Source organism: Nesoenas mayeri (assembly GCF_963082525.1).
Source record: "Nesoenas mayeri genome assembly, chromosome: 6".
NCBI lineage: Eukaryota > Metazoa > Chordata > Aves > Columbiformes > Columbidae > Nesoenas > Nesoenas mayeri.
The window spans coordinates 745,011-768,806 of record NC_137545.1 but is presented as its reverse complement, the minus strand read 5'-3'; the positions used below and the strand labels follow the sequence as shown (position 1 = coordinate 768,806).

The following is a 23,796-nucleotide window of genomic DNA, read 5'->3' as shown; positions in this document are numbered from 1 at the left end:
GTACTCGTTTCCTTACCTGCTGGCAGATAAGCACATGGGGTCTCCACAACCTTCGTTGCCACCCAGGGTCACACACATTGAGCTCTCGGTTACTTTCTTCTTCGAAGGAGTTTCATTCAGCAGCAACAAGAACAAACCTGCAGCATTTTGAAAGCAAAATGAAGTAGCAGCTGTGGTTCAAGTTGATGTGGAAATCAGCGCTCCCTGCACCGCAACGGGGAACCTGCCCCATCAGCGCCCCGGGCACCCACCGAAATGTGGGAAAAGAGGCGAATCCGTCCCCGGTTATCAAAGGAATAAGCACAAGGGAGGAAAACGTGGCCACGCAGACGTAACTTCCCTCCATTTCCATCCCAATAATGAGATTTAGTAAGCAACTGATGTTCGTACACATTTTCTGGTCAGGGTAAGTTATAGAGCAGCACATACACTATTTATCTGATACCTCTGAGGGAGCAACCGGGCTAATAGTTCAGAGGAAACTAAACTCCCACGTCTGGAGGGATTTCTGCTTGCAAACGCATTTGCGATAAAGAACTAAAGGCACTAATAGCCAAGTCTTCCATCTCAATATGAACAGAATTTTAATACCTCTGCTCAAATGTTTCACCTTAAATTCATCTCGCTGGTCCAGCAAGGAGCAGATGAGCTGGCGAGGCCCCGGTGTCACGATACGGTAGCGCAGTCCTGATGGTGCTTCACGACACACTTTGACCGGGAAAATTCATGTTTCTTGATACTGGTAGAACTGCATGAATAAACACGCTACCCGTTGTGTTACGGATTTGGTGTTCCCACTTGCACTAATGGGTACGCAAGGCACAGGCAGTTAAACACCGAGAGCTGGTCAATACGCTGCAGAAAAGCACCGCAGAAAAGCACCAGCTACGCTGGCTGCAGTTACCAAGCTTTGTTTTATTTTGTTTAGGCAATAGTCTAGTGCTACACCCAGAAAAAAACCCCCCACACCTTTCTCTTATTGGGTGATAAGCATAGTGAAATAAAAATGGTTTCCTTTAGTGTCTCCATCGTATGATGCTACTTCGGTGCATCTACAGAGAGCAGCAGATTTGGCAATAACTGACTTCTCATTAAAAACATTTGCCTTTTCAGCTTCCTTATCAGCGAGCTGAAGAAGTCACTTTGCTCTCAGCTTTTTATAATCAAGTTGCCACAATCCCCACAGAAGCGATTTAGAATGTAACTCGTGTTAGTTCAAAACTCCGGTCTGAACCTCGTCAGCCAAGGCAGCGAAACAAAAACATGTGAAAGACGATTATAGAGGTTTTCTCCGGAGTGCAAACTCAATAACACACCTGCAACGCATCCTCAATATTACGCAGAGATATTTATATTCATTTTATGGAGAACTTAAGACTACTACAGCCTTGGAATTCTTTAAACTGCAACAGAACATCTATACATCTAGAAACTCTTTTTTGCTGATCATTCACTTAAAACGATACATCTTAGAAATAGCCCCGCTAGCGGCTAAAAAAACCAGCAAACCAAGTGAGAAAGACGCGGGCGGAAAATCTCCTTTCATAAAAATGTTTTTATTCCTTATCAATATTCCTTACTGCATATGAAAGAGACTACACAAGTCATGAAGAGCAGCGCTCCTCCCTGCTCCCCGTCAGTCCGCGTCCTCCTCTTTCACTTTCTTCTTTTTCTTCTTCTTTTTCTCTGTGTTCTGCAAACAAACAAACGCTGCCGTGAACAAACCACAAAGCAACACGTCGCTGACCTTATTTTGTGAGGCAAACCTTCTCGGTGATGGATATCATGAAATAGAGTCCCTGCATGCCCTGGGTTATGCGGGTAAGGACATTTCCCTCCCCTCGCGCCATGTGTTTAGGAGCAAATCCCCCCCCAGAAGGGGCCAGCGCGCTGTGCCGCTCTCCTTACCTCTACTGGGGGGCTGCTGGGGGGCTCCTCGCCCCCCGCCTCCTCTTCTCCAGCTTGCTTCGCCTTATCCTTTTTCTTCTTCTTCTTTTTGACAGGTTCGTCATTTTCTACAGTCGCCTCTTCTGCGCCACAGAAGGAAGAAAAAGAAAACGCAGGTTGGCAGTTAAGAAAGTAAAAGACAAAAGGAAAAGCTCTCTGAGATGTGAGAGGACACAACGGCTATAGCAAGAACGCCAAATATCGCGCTGCCTCTTTACATCCCGCTACACCCGCTTTCTGTTCCCTTGCCCTTGGCTGCGTGATGACTCCCCGCTGTAATCAATCCAGGAGACAAGTGACAGCGTTCGGACAGCCCTCCCCGCATCTCCTGGGGTAACAGCATCCTCCGCAGTGTAAAACACGCTCACGTGTGTTCACTTGGCCACCAAATCCATTTACAAGCGCTCTTTTGGAAAAAAGCCTGTCCCCAGTTTGCTAAGTGTCTTCACCAGCAGCACCAGAAGGACTCTCAAACCTGTGGTTTTCGTACCCGTTTTGACCGGCAAACACAAAATCTCTTCATGCTGAGCCAACGTAAAGCATTTAATGCAACAGCAGAAATTCTCTCCTGTCCTGGAAGACAGGAACTGAATGATTTATATAAAGCTGAGAGGAATGCGAACCTAAGATTTATTGATGCCCTCTTAGATTTATTTTTCAGAGCTATTCACCATAATCGAACCCTACCATTTCCCACCCGTTTTCTAGAATACGCGCCAGGAGTCTCTGGGTAAAGAAACCAAGCGGAAATCATTACCAGGCTGAAGCAGTCACTTAGCAAAAGATAAAACACACTGCAATTATGGAAAGCCTGAAACACACCATCTCCATTGTGCTTTGTCATAAGATGAGTTCCTCAAGGCAGCAGCAGGTTACACGAGTCAAAAATACACTTCAATCAAGCTTCAGACAACAAGATTGGCTTCAGGGTAATAAATTTCTACCTGTGTCTATAGGAAAATACAGCCAGCTCACACGGGCAGTTTTCTGACATTAAAAAATGCCAGAAGCAAACCAGCAAAGGATTCCAGATAAAGGGACTGCTAAGTGGATCCTGCCATACACGTTGTTCGCAGTCAGCGTGCAAGCATAAGGCACTCAAAATGTGTGAAAAGTATCCTCGCCTCCCCGTGAATGACACAGGGAAACACGAAGCAGCTGAAAAGTGAGCGTGAACGCCATCAAAGCCGCGCAGAGCGCAGGCGGCGCGTTGTGCTGCGTGACGTGTTTCACGGGGCTGGACTGGTGAGCTGGGTGGGAACCCTGCAGAAATAACTTGTTATTACCCTGTGCGCCGTCAGGGCTGGCACAGCAGCGGCGCCTGTCGCGGTGTGACCCACGGCGCTCGTGGGCACCGGCGCCTTCCTGAAGGTTCCAGCAAAGCTCATCTGTCTGGGGACACGTAATGACTGTATGTAGTCCCATCTCCCGTCCCTCCTCGGGCTTCAGAGTCTGCAGCAACACTCACAGTAATTTCTAACACCCAAGTGTCCCAAATACAACGACGCGGCAGATATGAATGAAGGGAAGAGGCAGGAGCGATGAACCATGCACCTGAAGGACGCCTCGTCTTTACAGGAAGAAAACCAGGACATCTGAATCCTCAACCTAACGTTTCGGCAAGTTTTAAAACGTGGGTTAGTGCCAGAGTTGGACTCAATCTTGAGGGTCTTTTCCAACCAAAATGACTCTCTGATTCTAAATATTCTGAACATCGTTTAATGCTGAAATAATTCTTGGCAGCCCATGGATACCTGCTAAGCTGCACCTGAGCCACGAAGTGTCAGTGCTCAATAAAGCAAAGCGAGCAAACAAGCAGGTTTTGTGTATAAAAGCACAAATTTAGGAACAGAAACCTCCTCATGCTGCAAGAGACCAGGCTGGAACTGAATGTAGTGTTTCACCTGCAAGCAGCTCAGCCTGGGAGATTGATAATGCCAGGGGAGCGACACTGAGGATACAGGAAGGGAAGGGGGTTCAAAGGTTTGTGACAACACCCACAGTCTCGAAAAAGCAAATGGGCAAAGTTCAAGCTTCTAAAGCAGTTGCAGCCCCAAAATCTGTCTTCATACAGTAACTTATCGGAGAAGTGAAGAGCAACTGTGGCCTCAGTTAATTTTTCTCTCTTCAGAGAGTAACGATTGTTCATGTACGATGTAAATTCAGACTGAAATTTCCAAGTGCCATTTCACCTCAAATTCGGCATTCGATGTTGGTATGTTGAAACATGCCAGAAAACTTTTCTCTGCAGAATAAACCAGTATGCCTTAAGGAAAATTAGACGAGACCTGGTTTTACAGACAAGAGCTTTTTTGTCTTCAAGATAGCGAGGCCCACTAAACACCAGCCTGCCAAGCAAGAAATTCCGCAAGCAGAACACGAGTTTTGATTTTAAATGTGTCTACATGCTTTTAAACGCAGAAATCTAAAGTCAATTGACTGCAGAATGGTATCAGTCCATAAAGGATTCTTGTGGGTTTCGCTGTTTGGTTGGATTTTGTGTCGCCCCCAAGGAGAAGTGGTGGCTGTAAATGTGACCCCCCTGCGCAACGCAGACACAGCAACTGACCTTTCATCTCCGCTTTGAACTTCTTTGCTTTCACAGCCACCTCTGCGTCTTGTTCTTCCACCTCCTGGATTTTGCGTTTCTTTGAAACAGCGGGAAGCGTAGAGTCACCAGATGGATCAAATATTTTGACTTCGCTGTGGTGAAGGAAACAAGTGGGTTTGAGTAACAAAAAGAGCAGCTAGGCCCCAGGTAGGGTCCTGCGGTTGAATACAAACTTTCCAACACAATCTCCTGAGAATATTGGCAAACCAATCTTGCCCAACTCAATAAAAGCATCTGCAGGCAGCGAGGCCCTTTCTGCAGGGGTTCACCAGCGATGGGGACTGCAGGACGTACCCCACAAACCACAACTGCCCCATCTGAACGGAACACGGCGGTTAAGCAGGAGTTTGGTTCTGGTTCCTATCTGTCCAAGAGCACTTAGATGACTCATTAGATGGATCTCTGCTGCTCAAAGCCTTTCTAGCGCAGCTGTACGGTCACACGCAGAGCTCCCCACGATTCGGGAAGTCCAGATAAACATACCCCAAGGGTTAGAGAGATGTATTTTCGTACCTATACACACATGGAATTAGAGGTAGCCTCACACTTGCTTTTTCTGCACTGCTCCTCCAGCTCTTTAGTTGCACCTTTTCAGGGGCAGTTGAATCATCTACTACGTCACCTACATCATTTGATTTCTGACTCAGAACAGAACTCCTACTGAAGGTGAAAAGGGGGTTTAAAACATTAAGCCTCAACTATTCCCCCCCAGGCATATACTGAGCACACAAACGTCCCTAAAATAGGAATATGAAGTAACCACCTTGCACAGGTTACAACAGCAACTGAGACTAGCGACTAGACTGGGAACCACGCAGCAATGCTGCCAGATAGTGCCATCAACTCATCCTCCGAGCGGCGGAAATTATTCTTACGGGTATGAGCACCGCACAGAGCTTTACCAAAAATGATTACAGGGCCTTTTGCAAAGAGAGGACTCTGTTTCAGTTAAACTCGGGACAGAGCTTAGTGGCTGCCTTGTTGTTGTTAAAATACTACTGCTAAATCAATCAATAAATAAGTAATCAGCAAGTAAACATGGTCAAGGTAGGCAATGCGCTCTCTCGCGCATTTTTTGGAAAGCATACTGAAATGCTTCATTTGAATCTCATCTCTAAAAACTACCTCAATTAACTTCTGAAACATGACTCGGATGCAGCCAGTTCATCCAGGATCCACAGTTCCATAAAGACAAGGAGATTCTTGCCAGTCTCCTGAAAACCCTCCAGCACCAAGCAGCACTACAGCCATGTTTGTACTACAAGGACAGTTCGATGGGGGCTGAGTCAGCTTCCCTTTCAGGGCACCAGCCTGAGCTGAGATCTTTGGTCTCTCCCCTAAGCCGAGACACGTTTGCAGAGCACGTCTAACAGCAGGAACATGTCCTGGCAGGAATTCATGACTCCTCGTTTGAATAGGTCAAAAACCAGCACGTATGTTGTCTCTGCTGCCTCCTTACACGCCCTCATTTATTTACTGACATCGGCTTTTCAAAAGCAGCTCCAGCAATCCCTTTGAACGCCTAACATATGGAAAGGTACAGCTAGGCTTGAGAAAGATGTTTGGGGACTGCAGATGGGTGCAAGGGCGCTGTTTTTTCCTCGCTTAACTAGCACCCAGCCCTGGTTTTGCTGAGCACTTACCCTCCCTACGCCAAAGGTTGAGCAAAATAAACAGGCCGAGCGAAGCAAGCAGCCTGCAATCAAATTAAGTGAAAAAGCCAGATGTCACGTCTCAGACTAATAATAACCTGCTCCCATCCTCAGATGTTCAGCTGTCCCAGTTGCAATTTAACAGTGTCGCTCTGGGCACCAGAAACTGCTCTAACAGTGTCCAGAGCAGACACCCTATATCTATCTTGCTTAAGGTATATATTACTTGTTACCTACAACACCTAACAAAGAGATGAAGCTTTGCTCCAAACAAGTGTTGTTTATTTTCTTTTCTAAGAATAAGACAAAAAAGTAGGGCTCTAGGACGGCTTCCATGTCAAAGAAATGCAGTCAAACTATGATTTTTCTCAAATTTAATTTCTTCAGATTAAATAAAGCTACTATATACTCACTCCCCAAACTATTCAGGTTTTTGGGCTGATGCTGATAGCATCCAAATACACTTGTTATCAGTAATTCACTAGTAGAAAATCAGGACTCTCTCCAGTTCTTTGGCTTTCCCACAACTGGAGAAGGTGGGAAAACTGAAATTCCCATTAGCAACTGGAACTGTCACCCTTTTAAAAGCACAGAAAACATTTTCTGGATCTTAAGTGAGTCCACAACCAGAAAGCTTCTCGGCAATAAAAACAAGGAGAGTTATTTCTACTGAGCCAAGCTGAAAGGAAACTCTATTCACCTCTTGTTTTGATACTTGTCTGCCTTGGCCAAGGCTTTTCCAGTGCCACTTATTCTTCTTATCTACAAGAAAAATTTAGAAGTGAAAAACAGATTACTCATAATGAAAACAAACCACAACGCAAGCTCCACAGCTCTTGAAAGGAATTAAAAATGGAAATGCAAACATATATTGTTGGTCAGACTCTTGTGTACCTGTCCAAGTCTTACACCTATGAGCAGAACAGCGAGGGGGAGGTAACAGGTGAGAAAGTGCCTTTCTAATATTGCCCTTTGAGAGCCACATTCCATCAAAGGGCATCTAGTGCTGGATCAAACACCCCGCGGCCACGCGACACGGCAGATCATTCCTCTAAACCCCGACCCGAGACCCGCTCCATTACGTGCACGCTTCTTTTCTGCATGTCAGGGCAGGTATCACCCTATGCCTGCCATGAAGCCCACCTGAAAACCACAACACAGGCCCCAAACCGGATCTGAATTAAATTTGTGCTTGTCAGGTGATCAGTTTGTGGTTTAGGATTAATACGGCTCCTGGCTTTTTGTTTTGATAGGAAGCATTGCCCCCCTTGAAATGCTCAAGGCAGAGCAGGCAGGTTTTTCTGGATGTTTCTCGTCTGTTTTAGTGATGCCGTATTACAGCGTTAGTATCACATCTTGTAGCTTGCTAGGCTGAACCTAGTTTTAATCTACCAGATCACACGCAGCGGGCTTGCCACCAAAAAGAGGAAAGCGAAGCCCACGTTCTCCCAGCACGCTGTGCCGACGGCAACAGATGGACCAGCAGGCAAGGAGAAGCAGGATATGCATTAAGTGATGGGAGGGCCACGCAGGAATTTACAGAACGTCTTGCTTTAGCTACAGAGAAAGCTCCTGAAGAATGAGCACCAGTGTTCAGATTTTTGAGAGCCACGGTGGACAACAGGAGCAGGGGACACCAGGCCGCAGTGAAGGAAAGAGGCTCTAAGCAGCACACCAGAAAACGGCACCATGAACAAAAAGGTGGGCTCTGCGCAGCCCTCTGCTCGACTCACCCCTCTCTCTTCCAAAAGCCTCAGTCTCGTCTCCACTTTGAGTCTGTTCTCAGCTCCCATTTCGGCGTTGGTGTCCTCCCCGAGGGCGTCGTAGCGAATAGTCAAAGCAGTCTTAGCTGCCAGCATCCGAGAAATCTGCAAAAGCCAAAACCAGTATTAAATGCTAAGACTTAATACAAGGCAATAATTTGCTCTGATCTGGAAACCACACCCACGAACAGAAGAACGAAGTAACTATTTACTAGTATCGTTTCATCCCAAAACCAATTAGTACGTAATTCTTTTGGCAGTGAAATCCTGTTAATGTAACACCTTATTTTCTTGATAAACAGAGGGAAACATCTGAGACAGCAAGTCAGTTATACATATCCCACTCCAGCCCAACCATTAGGTCAGGTTAGTTTGAGGTGTCATTTCCAGCTGAAGGCTTTTTCCACAAATTAAACACATATTTGTCCACCTGCATTCTAAAAGCCAAAGCTCTTTAAGAGCAAGCCACACAAGTGACCAGTTTTAGCACAACAAAAGTCTGATCTTTCAAGCGAGACTAAAGCCTGGAACAACTTAGCTTACAATCAGGGAGACGAAAGCAGTAACACGCGCCTTGAGAAAGCCAGGGCTACATCAAGACTCAGCGGGAACGAATCTGTTATTACTCAGATGTGTGGAATGGACAATCCCGTTCACTTTTTCAAACAGGAATGAATGACATCCAAAGATCTGTGGGACACTAACATGTTGCATGTAACCATGAAGCAATGCAGCAAGGTAAAGCACACAAGCAGCCTCCCTGTGAAGCTCAAGCCATCCCATGAACAGATACAAATGCTCCGGGAAAAAGCCAAGCTGGTAAACAATTCTGCAACTCACCTTTCCTTTGTTTTTGGGATTGGATTGTCCCACCAGCGACGCATGGTAGATAAGGCCAAACTTCGGTGTGTCCCGTTTAGTCTTCAGCGCTCTGAAAAGCGCCTTCTCAGCACCCAGCAACTGAACTGTTGACGCTGGATGTTTTGCCAGATTCAAGAGGGAACCTAGAAGAAGGTAACACAGCAAGGGGAATTTGTCAGAGGAGCAGCTGGAGAAGCGGGAGGCTAAATTCCTACACTGTTCACAAGTAGGAAGGTCCAAACCATCTAAGGGAGCTGCTTCACCTTCATTTCCTGAAGGCCAGGTAAGCCATTTCAGTCCTTCACGCTTCAAGTCACCCTGCCTCGGCTTCATTTCAGCAGTGGGAAAGAAGGCTGACTCAATAAAACATATCCCACTGGAGTAACGCCTACTCCCGACAAGCTCTGGCGGCAAGAACGTGTCACCGCAGAACAGATAACCGAAATACGGCTGCTACCTCGAGCCAGTCTGACCGGCCAAGCCTAACGGCGGTTTGTCAGCGTTTCACCTCGGAAGCGGCTGGAATATCAGCAGGAGGCTCAGGAAGCGTCTCAGAAGAGGTAGTGACTTCAGTTGCCCTCATATTCCAAAAGGAGTTCAGGCCAACTGAGAACTCTCATCACAGACGGCTACCACGCTCACGCTGGTATTCCCAGGTTCCTCGAGAGGTCCCCTTCATCACCAGATGTTCACCAGGGCCTCATGTAATGCTTTTAACCAACCAGCTCCTCGGAGAAAACCTCCCGGGAGGTCACCAAAGCTTGATTTACCGCGCTGAGCGGGACCCACCTGCGTGAGCAATGAGCCTTGCTCCAACCAGCTCGCCCACCATGACGGTGAGATTGGGAGCGATGGCCATCATTCTGTTCTTCAGGTAGTCGTACAGCTGCGTCCGGTACTCCGAGATTTCAATCACCTGGGCACGGGAACCAGTATTAGCCAACCAACAAATACAAAGAGCTAAATATGTCGAGTTGAGGAAGCACTGAGACTTACAACGAAGGAGAATAACGAAATGCAAAACGCTCAGCCAGCCACAGGCCAGAGGTATGGAAAGCTTTCCATAGAGCATATGCCCAGAGCAGAGCTCCAGCCACAAAGTATATTGGATCTGTATTGCTCACGCCCTTATGCAACTTCTTTTCTCAGCAAAGCTCCCGATAAAGGAGCTGACAACATGCCAAAGACAGCGAAGCAGAACAAAAATACTCGGTGAGGGCATTTTCTCTAGGACAAAACCCTGGAACATTCAGTTTCCACATAAATCTTCGCCACCATTTTCTTGAAATGGGATAAATGCTCTTTGCTCGCTCCATAGAAATACACACAATAAGAATGCACATAAAAAAGCAGCCCGGTCCAGATCAAGAACAGGAACTCGTTCCTCCTAACTCTGCCACTCCCGCTAAAGTCACAAAAGGATCCAGCTGGGAGTTCACAGAAGCGGGATAGAGCTCCTTGCTCTTCTGGGGCCTTAGCACTCCACTTTGAACACAGGGTGCTTACAAAGCCACAGATTAAAAAGAAGTTACATAGCAGCATTATTTAGGTCAGAGAGGTTCTCCTGCCCCTCTGCTCTGCCCTGGGGAGACCACACCTGGAATCTTGTGTCCAGTTGTGGCCCCTCAGTTCCAGCAGGACAGGGAACTGCTGCAGAGAGTCCAGCGCAGCCACCAAGATGCTGCAGGGAGTGGAGCATCTCCCGTGTGAGGAAAGGCTGAGGGAGCTGGGGCTCTGGAGATGGACAAGAGGACACTGAGGGGGGACTCATTCCTGGGGATCAATATGGAAAGGGGCAGTGTCAGGAGGATGGAGCCAGGCTCTGCTGGTGACAACCAGGGACAGGACAAGGGGCAATGGGTGCAAACTGGAACACAGGAGGTTCCACTGAAATTTGAGAAGAAACTTGTTGGGGGTGAGGGTGTCAGAGCCTGGCCCAGGCTGCCCAGGGGGTTGTGGAGTCTCCTTCTGTGCAGACATTCCAACCCGCCTGGACACCTTCCTGTGTAACCTCATCTGGGTGTTCCTGCTCCATGGGGGGATTGCACTGGATGAGCTTTCCAGGGCCCTTCAACCTCTGACATCTGGGATTCTGTGATCTCAAGGACTGAAAAGCTCAGCAATGCCAGAACTCCAACCAAAAGTCTGCCCATTCTTTGTGCGGACACCAGCAGCCCGAGATGGCTCAGATGAGGTAGTGACTGTGCACCCTCATGTCTGTACATCAGGAGAGCAACCATATAGGAATCATCACTGCCATCACAAGGCTTTTAGCGACCTCTCCTCGGCAGAAGAGGCTCCGACACGGCCAGCTCCAGCGGAGTTCCTGCTGCGGTTCATCCCCACGTACACACCTGATCACAGAGATGGATTATGTTGTTTATATCTTCTTCTGACACTTCTGTCCCCATGGAAATCTCAGCGGCAGCCTTCACATCCGCCTCGATCTCCTCCGGTAGGATGTCAGAAACGTCAGAGGAGGCAAAATTGCTCCTGTCTCCTGTGGGGGACAGATGAAAGCGAGTTTGTGCTGGGGGCGAGATGAACGAGTAAAAAAAGCACAGAAACAGATGAAGATAAAAGGCCAAAATAACAACAGCAAGTCAAGTCTGCTGTCATCCTATTCCAAACTCCCAAAACATACGTCAATGTTCTGCCTTTATGTTTGCATTAGCTGAGAAGGGTTGGAAATGTTCAATTTGAAACTAGAAAGAAGCACCCTACATGTAACTCTGAGTACTTCACCTTTTCAGCAGCTGCTTGCTGCGAAATTTTCAGTTGCATGATTACAGAGGAAGAATTCCAGGAAGCAAGCAGTTATTTACCACTAACCAAACCTATGTAATTCTTCCCGCGACTGGGCAAAAAAACTCCCTTACAACCGCAAGTCTCTCTCTGCACTGCAAACTTCGTTATTAAAAAAAATAATAAAAGAATCATCAATAGAAAGCTTCTACCTCCTTCTTACTCACCGACTTTCCGCACACATTTACAATACGTTAGGTTATCTGTGATGATTTTGCCCAGTTCGGGGAAGTGCCAGCCATACCACTCCCTGCAGCGCATGATGTAGTTATTCAGTTCTTTGTCCAAGTCATCAAGAAGCGCTAAGAGAAAGAAGAACGGACGTTTTTCTCTAAAAAAGGTAATCTGAAAATGGAAAACTCTCAAAATGACACATTTAAGCAGCGTAAAGGGAGATAAGCTGAAGTATTTTATCCCGTAAGACTGGAGTGAAACATAAGCTGCAGTACATTAGAAGTCTCTGCTTCTCTACCTGATGCCAGGCACAATATTTTAGGAATATTAGTATTCCCATGAGTGCAGTGTGAAAGTTTAATCCCTGGGACTGCCTTGGACAGACTCCTTGAAGAGCTGCAGAGCACGTTCCCCTGGACAGGGACCAGCAGCCAGTTCTTATTCCTGTTAATATTCCAGTTATTGCTCCTCTCAGTCAAAGCACTACACACAAGACTGATGTTAAACTTAGCCACGTACAAAACTTCAAGGTAAAACATGTTTTAATGGTGAGAAACGGATCTTTTATTCAATTACTTGACTTAAAAGAATGTATTAAGTTGCCTTTATAATATAAATGTAGCAAACACAAACCCAACAGGCTCACCACTTACCAGATATGACCAATAACAGGATTTAAAACATAAAAGTATAACACCCACAGCATATGTTCCTGCAGAGCCCTAAGGCTAAAATATTTCCCTCTAACGCAATACCAACATTCCCATCTGTTGTCTCAGTGGTAGTGACGAATGAACTGAATTAAATCATGAATTTCAGCTTAAGTATGTTCCATCATTGACAACAGTCTGGGAATTAATGTTCCAAACAGGATTTCTCACCAGTGCTTCAGAGCAAGCACGCCGATCACGATGTGGATGGCTTCAAGGAAAAACGAGGAATGAGCTTTCCTAGCTGTGTTTACAATTTGGGTTTGTTTTCCATTAAGAAAGCAAGGAGATGGAACGCAGCGTTACATGCTGCGGCGGGTTTTACGTGCCTAACGTAAGAGCTTGTTTCCACATTGCCCTCTATGCAAGATGGTACCAAACGACAGGTCAGAAAACGTTGCTGTGCGGGGCCCCTTCTCCCATCACCACTCAGAAAGGAAGCCTGTTGGGGAGCAAAATCCCCAGAGGACTGAACTCACGCAGGCCATATTTCAGCTGATCTCTATGCTAAGAAAAAGTGGACATCAGATTACTGTATCACCCTAAAAATGTTCCTGCTTGTGCAAAACCCTACTAAGAAAGCACACCTTGCACCTAGCTGAACACCAGCACCCCTTTGCCAGAACACGCTGGGAGGAAGCTGACAGCAGTACTTTCCTGTAAACAATGTGAACAAGTCAGCTATCCTAAACCAAACCCATTAATAACTTAAGCTCTGAATATACTTACAAATTGCCTGGATAATCATGGTATCTACTTTGTCGGGGCTGAACTTCAGCTTGTATCGGGAAAGGCTGAGGAGACAAATGCAGTTTCATCAGCATCCTGACACTACGGTGACGAGTTCCGCAGCAGCTCTGACCCCGCGTACGCACCCAGACCACACAGGCTATGCCAGGAAACCAGCTGGCGGTTTCTGTCTTTCTTTACACACGGTTCCCCACAAAAAGTATTTGTCAACTGTGCCTCCGGTTCCGCAGCAGCCGGAGGCAATCCCCAAAACTGTACCCACCCAGCAGCAAGTATCAGGAACGCTAATGTGAAGCGACAGGAGAAACCTCCTGGAACAGATTCTCACTGTCAGAGAAAGCCATTATTATCTGGCTTTAATGTATGTTTAAAAGTTCTCAGGATGCTGCAGTAGAAGATACTCGGTATCAATGAGGACTTACATCTTCAAAGTTCTTCTTCAATATTAATGCCAATTTTCTAAGCAAGCGCACAGGCTTATTTGTAAGGAATTAGCTAGAGCGAAGCAGTTCTCTAACTTGTCGATGGCTCACAGACAGGATAAGCGCACGTCAGAATATGGATTAAGTTACTCATGGATGAATGCCTGACCCCATGGTGATGCAACAACTTTGTATTTGACTACTGCTCCACTGAAGCTAAAGGGCAGTGGCAGCAAGGTGAGAAGACAACTCTGCCTTTAACATTTACATTATACGGGTATTTATTCTGGCATAAATTAGTAAATACGGTGTTCACCTTGTGCCTCTGTGGCAACTGAGTTTTAAATGACCCATTTGACTGCTACAGAGACATTTTAAACCAAATCCTGAAGTACGTAACATGCAAAGGAAAGCTCTCAACTTCAAATTCAGGTGACGATTAAGCCTTTCCCTAAAGGGTGGGTGCAAACTGAAAGCCCTTCCTTTAAAAAACAAGATTTCAGATAAAAGTGCGCCTTAACTTGGAGAGTGTGGAACCCCAGGTTCCAGTATAAATTGGGGAATGAGCTATTAGAGAGCAGCGTAGGGGAAAGGGACTTGGGGGTCCTGGAGACAGCAGAGTGACCATGAGCCAGCACTGGGCCCTTGTGGCCAGGAAGCCAATGGGACCTGGGGTGGGTTAGAAGGGGGTAGTCAGTAGGTCAGAGAGGTTCTCCTGCCCCTCTGCTCTGCCCTGGGGAGACCACACCTGGAATCTTGTGTCCAGCTGTGGCCCCTCAGTTCCAGCAGGACAGGGAACTGCTGCAGAGAGTCCAGCGCAGCCACCAAGATGCTGCAGGGAGTGGAGCATCTCCCGTGTGAGGAAAGGCTGAGGGAGCTGGGGCTCTGGAACTGGACAAGAGGACACTGAGGGGGGACTCATTCCTGGGATCAATATGGAAAGGGGCAGTGTCAGGAGGATGGAGCCAGGCTCTGCTGGTGACAACCAGGGACAGGACAAGGGGCAATGGGTGCAAACTGGAACACAGGAGGTTCCACTTAAATGTGAGAAGAAACTTGTTTGGGGTGAGGGTGTCAGAGCCTGGCCCAGGCTGCCCAGGGGGCTGTGGAGTCTCCTTCTGTGCAGACATTCCAACCCGCCTGGACACCTTCCTGTGTAACCTCATCTGGGTGTTCCTGCTCCATGGGGGGATTGCACTGGATGAGCTTTCCAGGGCCCTGCCAACCCCTGACATTCTGGGATGTTGTGATTCAGAGACACCGCCAGCTACGCAGCAGAGCCAAGGACACAGAGCGGGGTAAAAGAGACTCACCTGTGCGCCAGCCCCAGACACATGGCTGCCATCTCTCGGGAAGGGAGGCCGGTGATCAGGCCCTCGATCTGAGACCGAATCCCTCGCATGAGCTCTGTAACCATCGGGCTGTGGATACAGCTCAAATTCAGCTTGTCCTGCAAGACAGAAACCAGCGACCCACAGTCAGGCACAACAACAGCGTTCCTCAAAGCCCTTCTGTCTCGCTGGACCGGGTTTTCCCTCTGCAGCCCTGCGATCACACAACAGGTACAGTCATCTCTGACTCTCAAGGCAGGGACAACCCCAATTTCCCACACAGTAACAATTCCAGACTGAACAGATTTATAATTAATGCTCTATCTGCTATGCAGACACTAGAACTTAAGATCCGAGATTTTGCAGTTTACTAGAAACAGTTTGGCCACAGAGAAAAAATTCAGAGGTAGAGGGTTGGGGGCTTTGGGTTTTTTTTCCAGAGAACAAAACTGAATGATCAGTTCAAAGTCCTTGGTATTATTCACTTCAATGCTAAATCCTCCTCATTTTGCAGTCTGCATAAGTCTAAGTCAGCACGAGGAGGTGGTCAGAAAAAACCAATCAGATGGGAACCTGGTATTTGACACCTAAGAGACATCCCATCTGCTTTTTGGATGCAATCATTAGGGAAGCTCATTTTTTAATCTGCTGGGCTCCTAACCAATAGTTCAGACAGAAATCAAGCAAACCTGAACACCTCAAAGCGCTTTTACCGCATCATCCATTTGAGATGCCATCTTCCCAGTACAAAAGCAGTACCCGTTTGATCATAAGGACCAGATATCTTCCACAGATTCCACTGCTAGTAACTGCAAAATCTCTGGAACATGACTGTAAGATTTCAGCAGCCTGAGGCAGAAGGAAGAACAGCAGAATCCACTATCACCTTTATGACACCTCCAAGTTTGGCATCTGCGACGGCCAGCTGTTCATGGGCATCTTTTGCCACTATCTTCTTGAGAATCTTCTTCAAGTTCTTGCTGAGCTTGCCTTCTACAAGAGCTGTGGAAGCTGTACAGAACAAGAAGACCAAAGATGTAGTTTCTTTCCCCGCCCAAACCCTGTAAAAATAGTTCTCCTAACTTGGTATTTTTATTTTAACTGCCCACAGTAGCTCCAGTCCGAACTGCAATGCTACTTTGCCATGCAGCAGCTGAAATCAAAATAGAAGAAAATTACATACTTGCTCCTTTGGAGGCCTAAATGAAAAACCTTCCTCCCAGTTGCCTCTCCTTCCTCCATGTGGTTTTGGTTCTATTTCTGCCAATTTTGTTTAAGGATCTCTAGGAACAGTATGCCATGCGCTTTAGATACACCTTTAACATTTCTGAAGGCAAAGCTATGCAGGAACATTTTGTGTACTATTTAATTAACCAACTGTTTTCCAGGTCCCTTGGTCAGCAACCATGATATCCTGCATTGAGTAACGGCTTATTTACACCCTCTGCCAATGATTATGTGCTGTCTAGAGCCCAACAAGGAGTGATGCCAAACACACTGACTGGGCAGCTAGACACAAACCCTTTTAATGCAGCACCCAGCCTGAAGAACTTTAAAGGGCCATTCTTCATTCTCAAGTATTAATAGATCTGTAAAAGCTTTACAGTCCTGCACAATGTATTTTTAAGCGGACACATATAATTCTCTGTGCTCTACTGAACTTCTGCGATTGATGCAACATCTTCATCGGGGTAAATACAACAGAAGCCAGGGATTGCTCATTTCCAGAAGCTTATTGACAGCTGAGGGTAAAAATCTAAGTGCTGTGCTGAGCCTCCTCTCAACCTTTCCACGATGGAGATGGGTTTCCACCTTCCAAGCCGGCCAATAACTCCTAACCCACTGGAAACACCACACACATAGCCCACCCTTCAATATCAACACAACGTAGGTAGCTCGAATAACCTCTCCCATTTCATGGATAAGTCAACCTGAAGCAAAGTAGCAGAAGTTTTGGTTTTGTTTGTTTGTTTCTAGGGTTTTTTTAATTGTTTGTTTTGGTTTTTTTTTTTCTATGAGGTGGCTTTTGTTTGTTTGTTTCTTGTTTTTGAATCACTATAACTACATGATACACTATCTGAATCCAAATCTATGCAAAAGCAACAAAATCCAAAAAATATGCCAAGGAGAGGAATATACAGCAGCTTCAATCTCAGTAGTTTCACTTTCAACTCCTGTATGACGGTGGTGTCTCGATCCTTGTTTCCTTGCCTTCCTTTAGAAGCTATTCCTACCCCATCAGAATACACAGATCCATTCTCTAGTCATAGATGCGATGGGGAACATTCCCTTGCTGCTGTCATACAGCAACAGGCACACCAGTTCGGAATGATTAGGTACGACTTTTCTCTTCAAACTAGCCCACAGCATCGAGCAGTTAACTGTTGAATTAGTAAAAAACTATCGAACATAAGGCTTTTTGTTTAAACTCCTGAATTTCTTCTAAGATTACAGGCTTTACTTTTTTTAGGTTGAAAAAACACAGGTGTAATATGCATCCATAAAACAAGCACAGTTATAATAATCTGTGTACTCTGCTGTGCCTGTTGTCTCAGTGGTAGTGACGAAATGTTGACTCAAATCAGTTATATTCAGCTTCAACAAGAATCCATCATTGACAACAGGCTACAGATAGCAGACAAACCTAATGCTGCTCAGGAATAAGTACGGTAGGAAAACACGAGGCTTTACTACATCCCTACTGCGCTATAGACTGGATGGACGACCCCATCAACCAACAGGACCAGTTGACTTTGAAAACTTTGCGATTTAAACACTAAGCAAAGGAACAGAGCAGGGATGGAGGGAAGTAATGAGTGAACTAGTGCACAACAAGGATTTTCTGCTTTTGTAAGAATGGTTTCAACTCACCAGCAAGTGCTTCTGTTGTGTCCTGAAATTTTTCGAAGTGTTTCAGCTTTACTCTACAGAAGAAAAATACAAGTGTGTAAACAAAGGGACATAAACCAGGTGCTAGAACCATTATACTTCTTTTCCTGCCTCTGCTACTCCAGTTCCCCTCTTCTCCCCAAGACTTCGAGAGAGCAGAGATCGATATCCAGATCCTCAAAAACAAGCAAGAGCACTAAACCTGCTGATCAAGTTTGAGCCTGATCGAACTATTCAGCTGGGTCCCACAAATTTTATTAAAAAAAAGAGAAAAAGAAGGAATTTTGATTTGGTATTTCTAGGACCATCACAATCAGAAAACCTAAGCCTCCTTTTTGTTTTGTAGTTCATACTTAAAGACAGACATCATCCACCTGAATCTCAGCACTGCGCCCTGATGAAGTGCCGATAGCATCTTCCCACTGCTCTTCAAAAGGAACCCGCCTCTGTGGAACGCACGGTGCACATTTAACAGGCTTTGCAGCCAAATGCACCTTCAAAGCCTTTAAAACTGGACTGATTCATTGCTCAGGAACCCTCAAGTCCTCCCTTGTAATTAGATGTTTAGAATACAAGTTGTGAGCTGAAAAGAAACAACAGAACGTCCTCCCGTGCCCTCCCTAACTGCTGACCAGAGCCACAAACGGTACGGACGGTGCTTAACGGCCCCTGTGGGATCCTCTCCCCGACATGCAGGCTGGGGTGCTGACATCTAGGCTTACAGCTCAGGAGCTCTCTCAATCCAGTAAATTCCTCGTCAGGGCCGGGCATTTGGCTAATCCAGCTCTGATTAACCACCGTGCTTTGTGAGTCAAGTGTCTGCGAAGGCAGCAAGGTCACAGATAAAGCTGGGTGCTGGCGTTAAGCCTTCGTACAGCCCAACAGAAGCTCCCGGCTCATCCTGATGCCTTTTCAGACAGGCAGGAGAGAGAGGAGTTACTTTGATCGGAGGGGAGATCCATTAAGAGCCGCATTCTGTCTAGCAAGCGGCCAAGACAAAGTTTCCAAGACAAGATTAACAACACTACAAGCAGGAAGATGCAGGATATTCTGTCCTCTCCTCTAAACACTGTTTACAGTGTGCGATAAATCCAAATCACAAGGCACGGCTTGTTCAGAGGAGTCCGTTATAACCAAAGCTGGTTAGAAATCTTCCAAACAAAGCACTCCGGGCACACTGGGCAGCAAAGCACCGCTGTCCCCGGCTCCAGGACACAGCGCTGGCCAGGCCAGCACACACTGCGGTCCCTGTGCCAGCGCTTGCCAGCGGCATCGGCAACACCACCAACTCTCAATTCACAGCCACGCACGTGTTTTTAGTTTCACATGAATTAAACTTGGGTTTTTTTCTTAAGAACTTCCTGTGAGCACAAAAAAACTTATTTCAGCCAGTCCCAGCATTACGAGCTTGGATGTTCTTGTCAAAGCATCCAGATCTCCTTAAAATATTATTTAACTTTTTGCCTCAGTGGCACATGGTAGTGACTTCTGTGGCTTAATTTCATTGCAAGGAAAAATCAGTTATTTCTTTCACTTTGATATTCCAGTTTAGGTTTCCCTGAGAATCTAACTTCACATTATCGTTGTTCACAGCTCTTAGGTTTTACAATGCTGCAAAATAAAAAACGCTACTTCTTTCTGAACCTCCAATGTGCATAACTCTACAGGCACTCACGTCCTTCCCAAAGCCAGGCTGCTATCCCCATATCAAACTGCTTACATTTTGTTTGCTTTTTCAGGAGTTTCAAATTCTTTCCATAAACTGTCGACTTCTTGGAGCTTCTTCTCATTCAGAACCTAGAGAGAGAAAAACACACACAAAATGTTTAAAGCACTTTTGAACAACCTTCAACCCTGCATTCAGCAGAAAAGCCCTGAAGCAGATTTACACATCCAGCCACTGGAAGTTAACACCGATTGAGTCAGCAGCTGGGTGATCTCCAGTCTCAGCAGCGTTCGCCATCCTACCAATACACAGTCATTATTTACAGAGGTTTTGCTTTCCGCTGAATGACAGAGGTTGCTCAATGATGGCTGGGTCCTCCTGAGCCTGCACATCAAAGCAGGACGCTCCCCTTGCTGGTCAGAACTGGGCTCGCTCCACCTCCTCTACAGGACTCATCCACAGCCCCCGTGACCCAGAGCCAAACCTGCCGCCGCTTTGGGAACATACAAACCCGTCTGGGACACCGAACAGGAAGGACTGATCTCCCACACGGTGTTTTCATCCGCCTGACCTAGCCCAAGGAAGAGAGAGACATCTCCACAGAGACAACTTTTCACCACAGCTTAACCAGCTGAGCCAAGACTTACTTAAGAGGCAGCCAGGGCTTAATCTCAGCTCTGTACAAAGGCGATCCCGTCAGTTTTTGAGCAGCAGGAGGTCAGCAGTTACACCGCAAGAGCCTCCACGCATTTCCCAAAGCGCAGAGTGTACTGCAGATTTCCTAGAAAAGCGTTCAGGGGAACAGCACGGCCCAGAGCTTCACAACACTGTGTTCTTTGCGCTTCACTCAAAAATCTTGTGGTTATGTCCCCACAGCATAAATCCATCACAATTGCAACTTGATTCAGTGCAGAAATTGCTCTTGGGATTATGAGATTTTGCTCCCTTGCAGATTTTTAAACCCAGGTCCAAGGAGGTCGTCTTTTTAAAACTCAATTAGTAGCTGAGCAAATAAACATAGTAACTCGCTTCCTACAGGCCTTGGAGGCACAGAAAAACCTGAGGGCAACTCTTCCTTTCCTCAGCCTGCTGATCCTTTCCTCCAATTCATCTTTCCTATCCCGAAGCCCAAAGAATCTTCAGCCTCTGTAAACAGACATGGGGGCACAGAGAATAACAAAGACACAGAAGCTGCTAAATCAAGGTTGCTAGTATATAGAAATTACATACCTATGGATATTTTGTGCCCTGCAAGATAGTAAGACTCACTAGAAAAAGCCTTCCAAGATTCAGAACATGGCCATGCCTCATTTTTCCTTATTATTTTAGACTGTTTGCTCCTCTGACGAGAGCAACACCTATAGGGGAATAGCTGAGAGCAACACAGCTTGCAGAGGCCGATAGTCCTTGATCACCAAGGAACAAGGCAAAGCACAGCGATGCTGGCCATAGAAACCTGTGTACGCTGCCGAAAAGGCAAGCGGGTGACCGTCACCGCCTCCCAAAACTCAGAAGCACAAATTCTGTCACAAACCTCGAGTAAAACAAACAAACAAACCAATCAACCCCAGACAAATAACCTCCCCAAAAGCACTCAGCAGTGACAATCCTTAAAGACTGCTTCCAAAAAGAAGAAAATAAAACAAGAAAAAGGTAAACTCTGCATAGAATATTTTGACGCAGGGTGCCCTCCCCTGTCCATTCCAGTAAGGACGCGCAGACCTGCAGCACTTGTGCAGCGGGACTTGGCTTCTCCTCTGCCTTCAATTGCTGCTGAGCTGGCTTTCAGAAGTCAAAATGGGGGTTATTTTCAGCCCTGCTGGCTGTGTGGAGGGCTGAAATGCTTAGGCTCACTGCGCAGGTCTGATCCCACTGGAAAGGTGATTTCGAACTAACTCAGAAGGGGCAGGAGAGCAGCCAGAGTGAATACAGGAATATTTTGGTTGGAAAAGGTGTTTAAGATCATCAAGCTCCACGAGCCCCCGAGGTGACAAAATGACAGAGTCTGGGGTCGCAGGGAGACCCCCCAACCCCAGAGCAGATCACACAGGGTCGTGTCCACTGAATCCCAAGATGTGAGGGGTTGAAGGGCCCTGTAAAGCTCACCCAGTGCAATCCCCCCATGGAGCAGGAACACCCAGATGAGGTTACACAGGAAGGTGTCCAGGCGGGTTGGAATGTCTGCACAGAAGGAGACTCCACAACCCCTGGGCAGCCTGGGCCAGGCTCTGACACCCTCACCCCAACAAGTTTCTTCTCATATTCAAGTGGCACCTCCCGTTCCAGTTCGCACCCACAAACCAGGCGGTGTGAACGCCTCAGAGCAGCAGACTCACAGCCGCTCCGGGCAGCCTGGGCCGGGCTCCGGCACCGCACAGCGAACAAGTTTCTCCTCGTGTTCAGACGGACCCTCCTGTGTTCGGTCTGTGCCCGCTGCCCCTCACCCTGTTGGGCACCATGAGCAGAGTCTGGTCCGCCCTCGGACACCCCCCCGAGATATCGATCCCACTGACCGGATCCCTCCCAGCTCCTCTCCGGCTGAACGGCCTCCGCTCTCGCAGCCGCTCCCGTTAGCCCCGCGGCAGCCGCACGGCATCGCGGCGCCGCTCCCCCCTCACCTTGAAGATGGCGTACCCCGCGGCGGTCTCGAACAGCACCAACATGGCGGCGGCGGCGGCGGCACCGCGGAGCGCCCACGTGCGCGGCGGGACCGGCCCCGCAGCGCGGAACCGGAAGCAGCGGAAGGGGAAGTGGCGGGGCCGCCTTCCGCGCGCTCCCGGAGCCACGTGGCGGGGGGCGGAGCCTGCGCTGCTCCCGGCGCCGCCCCGGGGCCGGTCCCGCCCGAACCGGTCGACGTGTGGGTGGCGGGTCCAGCCCCACGGCGGGAAAATCCACCCGCGGCGTCGCCGTGCGGGCCCGCCCGCGCTCCGTGCCCGGTAACCGGGTACCCCGGTGGGGATCGTTCCCGAGCGAGCCCTCGAAACAAAGAAACAACCTGACGAGCAGAGTCAGTGACGCTGATAAGCAGCATTCTGTACTCTATCAGCGCTGGGGATGGCCCTTCATAAGCGCTGCCCACACTGGATGCTCTTGCATTGCTTATATTCACGTAATTATTACATATTAATTACCAATTTTGGAAACTTTTAACACACGGCTACACTAATAGTTAATGTAGTTATAACTGATGAGTTTCTAACTTATAATACATCTCTTATTAGTCAAATATAAGCTAAGCACTCTGCTTCTAGATTGATGACTTTCTAACTTACAGTACATCTCTTATTAGTCAAATATAAGCTAAGCACTCTGCTTCTAGATTGATGACTTTCTAACTTACAGTACATCTCTTATTAGTCAAATATAAGCTAAGCACTCTGCTTCTAGATTGATGAGTTTCTAACTTGCAATACATCTCTTATTAGTCAAATATAAGCTAAGCACTCTGCTTCTAAACAACCCATCACTTCACCTTCTGTCTCTTGCCGTGCGGAAGGATCTAAAACTTGAACAATATCCCCTTGTTTATCAGGTGGTCAGAAAGCATTGATCACGTCAATTGGTTAATGATGGGTACGACTTTTGTATCTCAATCACAGTGTGCATTAATTTTGCAGCTTCTCACCCTGCAGTGGGTTGGGGCTGCCTGGGTGTCCCCAGCACATGGGCATCACTACTCGGGGGGCAGAGGTGGCCAAAGCCCTGTCCGTGTGTCTGTGCAAGAGCATCTTCTGTCCATCCCACCACCAGGCCCTGCGGAGGAGCCCACGGAGCCGCTGGTGGATAACCAGCCTGATAAATTCCCACTTGTTTTGCAGGGACGGCTCCCTGCACCCTAACCGGAGCTTTTCCTGCTGCAGCGCCCGAGCGGCACTGGGGGCTGTTCACATCAGACGCTCCGCACGCCGCCCGTGTGAGTCAGCGCCGCCGCGCTTCCTCTGCGGCTCCTCCCGGGAGGAACACGCCGGAAAGTCACAGAAATCTGGGGGGTTACATCATTCTGAATAACTGTGGGTATTTAAAGGAAAGACTTTGGTGGTGTAGATAATATAACCCATTTTTTGAAGTGCCACAGCTGGTAATGCTGCTAAAGAAATCATGTTTAACTAGAAAGAGAATTTCTGGCTTCCCCCTAGTTTCAAAGTCCACATTTTGCTGCCATTGGCTCAGGGAGAGCACTAATATTGGAAAAAGCAAATTTGGGAGTAAATACCA

The 23,796-nt window shown here is 47.3% G+C and overlaps 1 protein-coding gene across 2 annotated transcripts; it reads right to left on the bottom strand.

Moving 5' to 3' along the window:
- Positions 1–675: 675 nt before the first annotated feature.
- Positions 676–22,325, bottom strand: NOP58 (NOP58 ribonucleoprotein). 2 transcript variants are annotated; one of them, XR_013922273.1, is made up of 16 exons: positions 22,200–22,325; positions 19,636–19,712; positions 17,898–17,950; positions 15,913–16,037; positions 15,009–15,145; positions 13,253–13,317; positions 11,807–11,941; positions 11,189–11,334; positions 9,624–9,750; positions 8,814–8,977; positions 7,944–8,078; positions 6,911–6,972; positions 4,517–4,650; positions 1,909–2,030; positions 1,581–1,693; positions 676–748 (listed from the first exon to the last, which is right to left on the bottom strand). XR_013922273.1 is itself a non-coding variant. In XM_080346706.1 (15 exons), the coding sequence occupies exons 1-15, from the start codon at positions 22,242–22,244 to the stop codon at positions 1,637–1,639; spliced, it is 1,584 nt and encodes a 527-aa protein (XP_080202832.1). In that variant the 5' UTR covers positions 22,245–22,325; the 3' UTR covers positions 1,541–1,636. The 2 variants fall into 2 exon arrangements, 1 of the variants encoding a protein (XP_080202832.1); XM_080346706.1 differs by lacking the exon at positions 676–748 and having other exon boundaries at positions 1,541–1,693.
- Between the last annotated feature and the right edge of the window lie 1,471 nt (positions 22,326–23,796).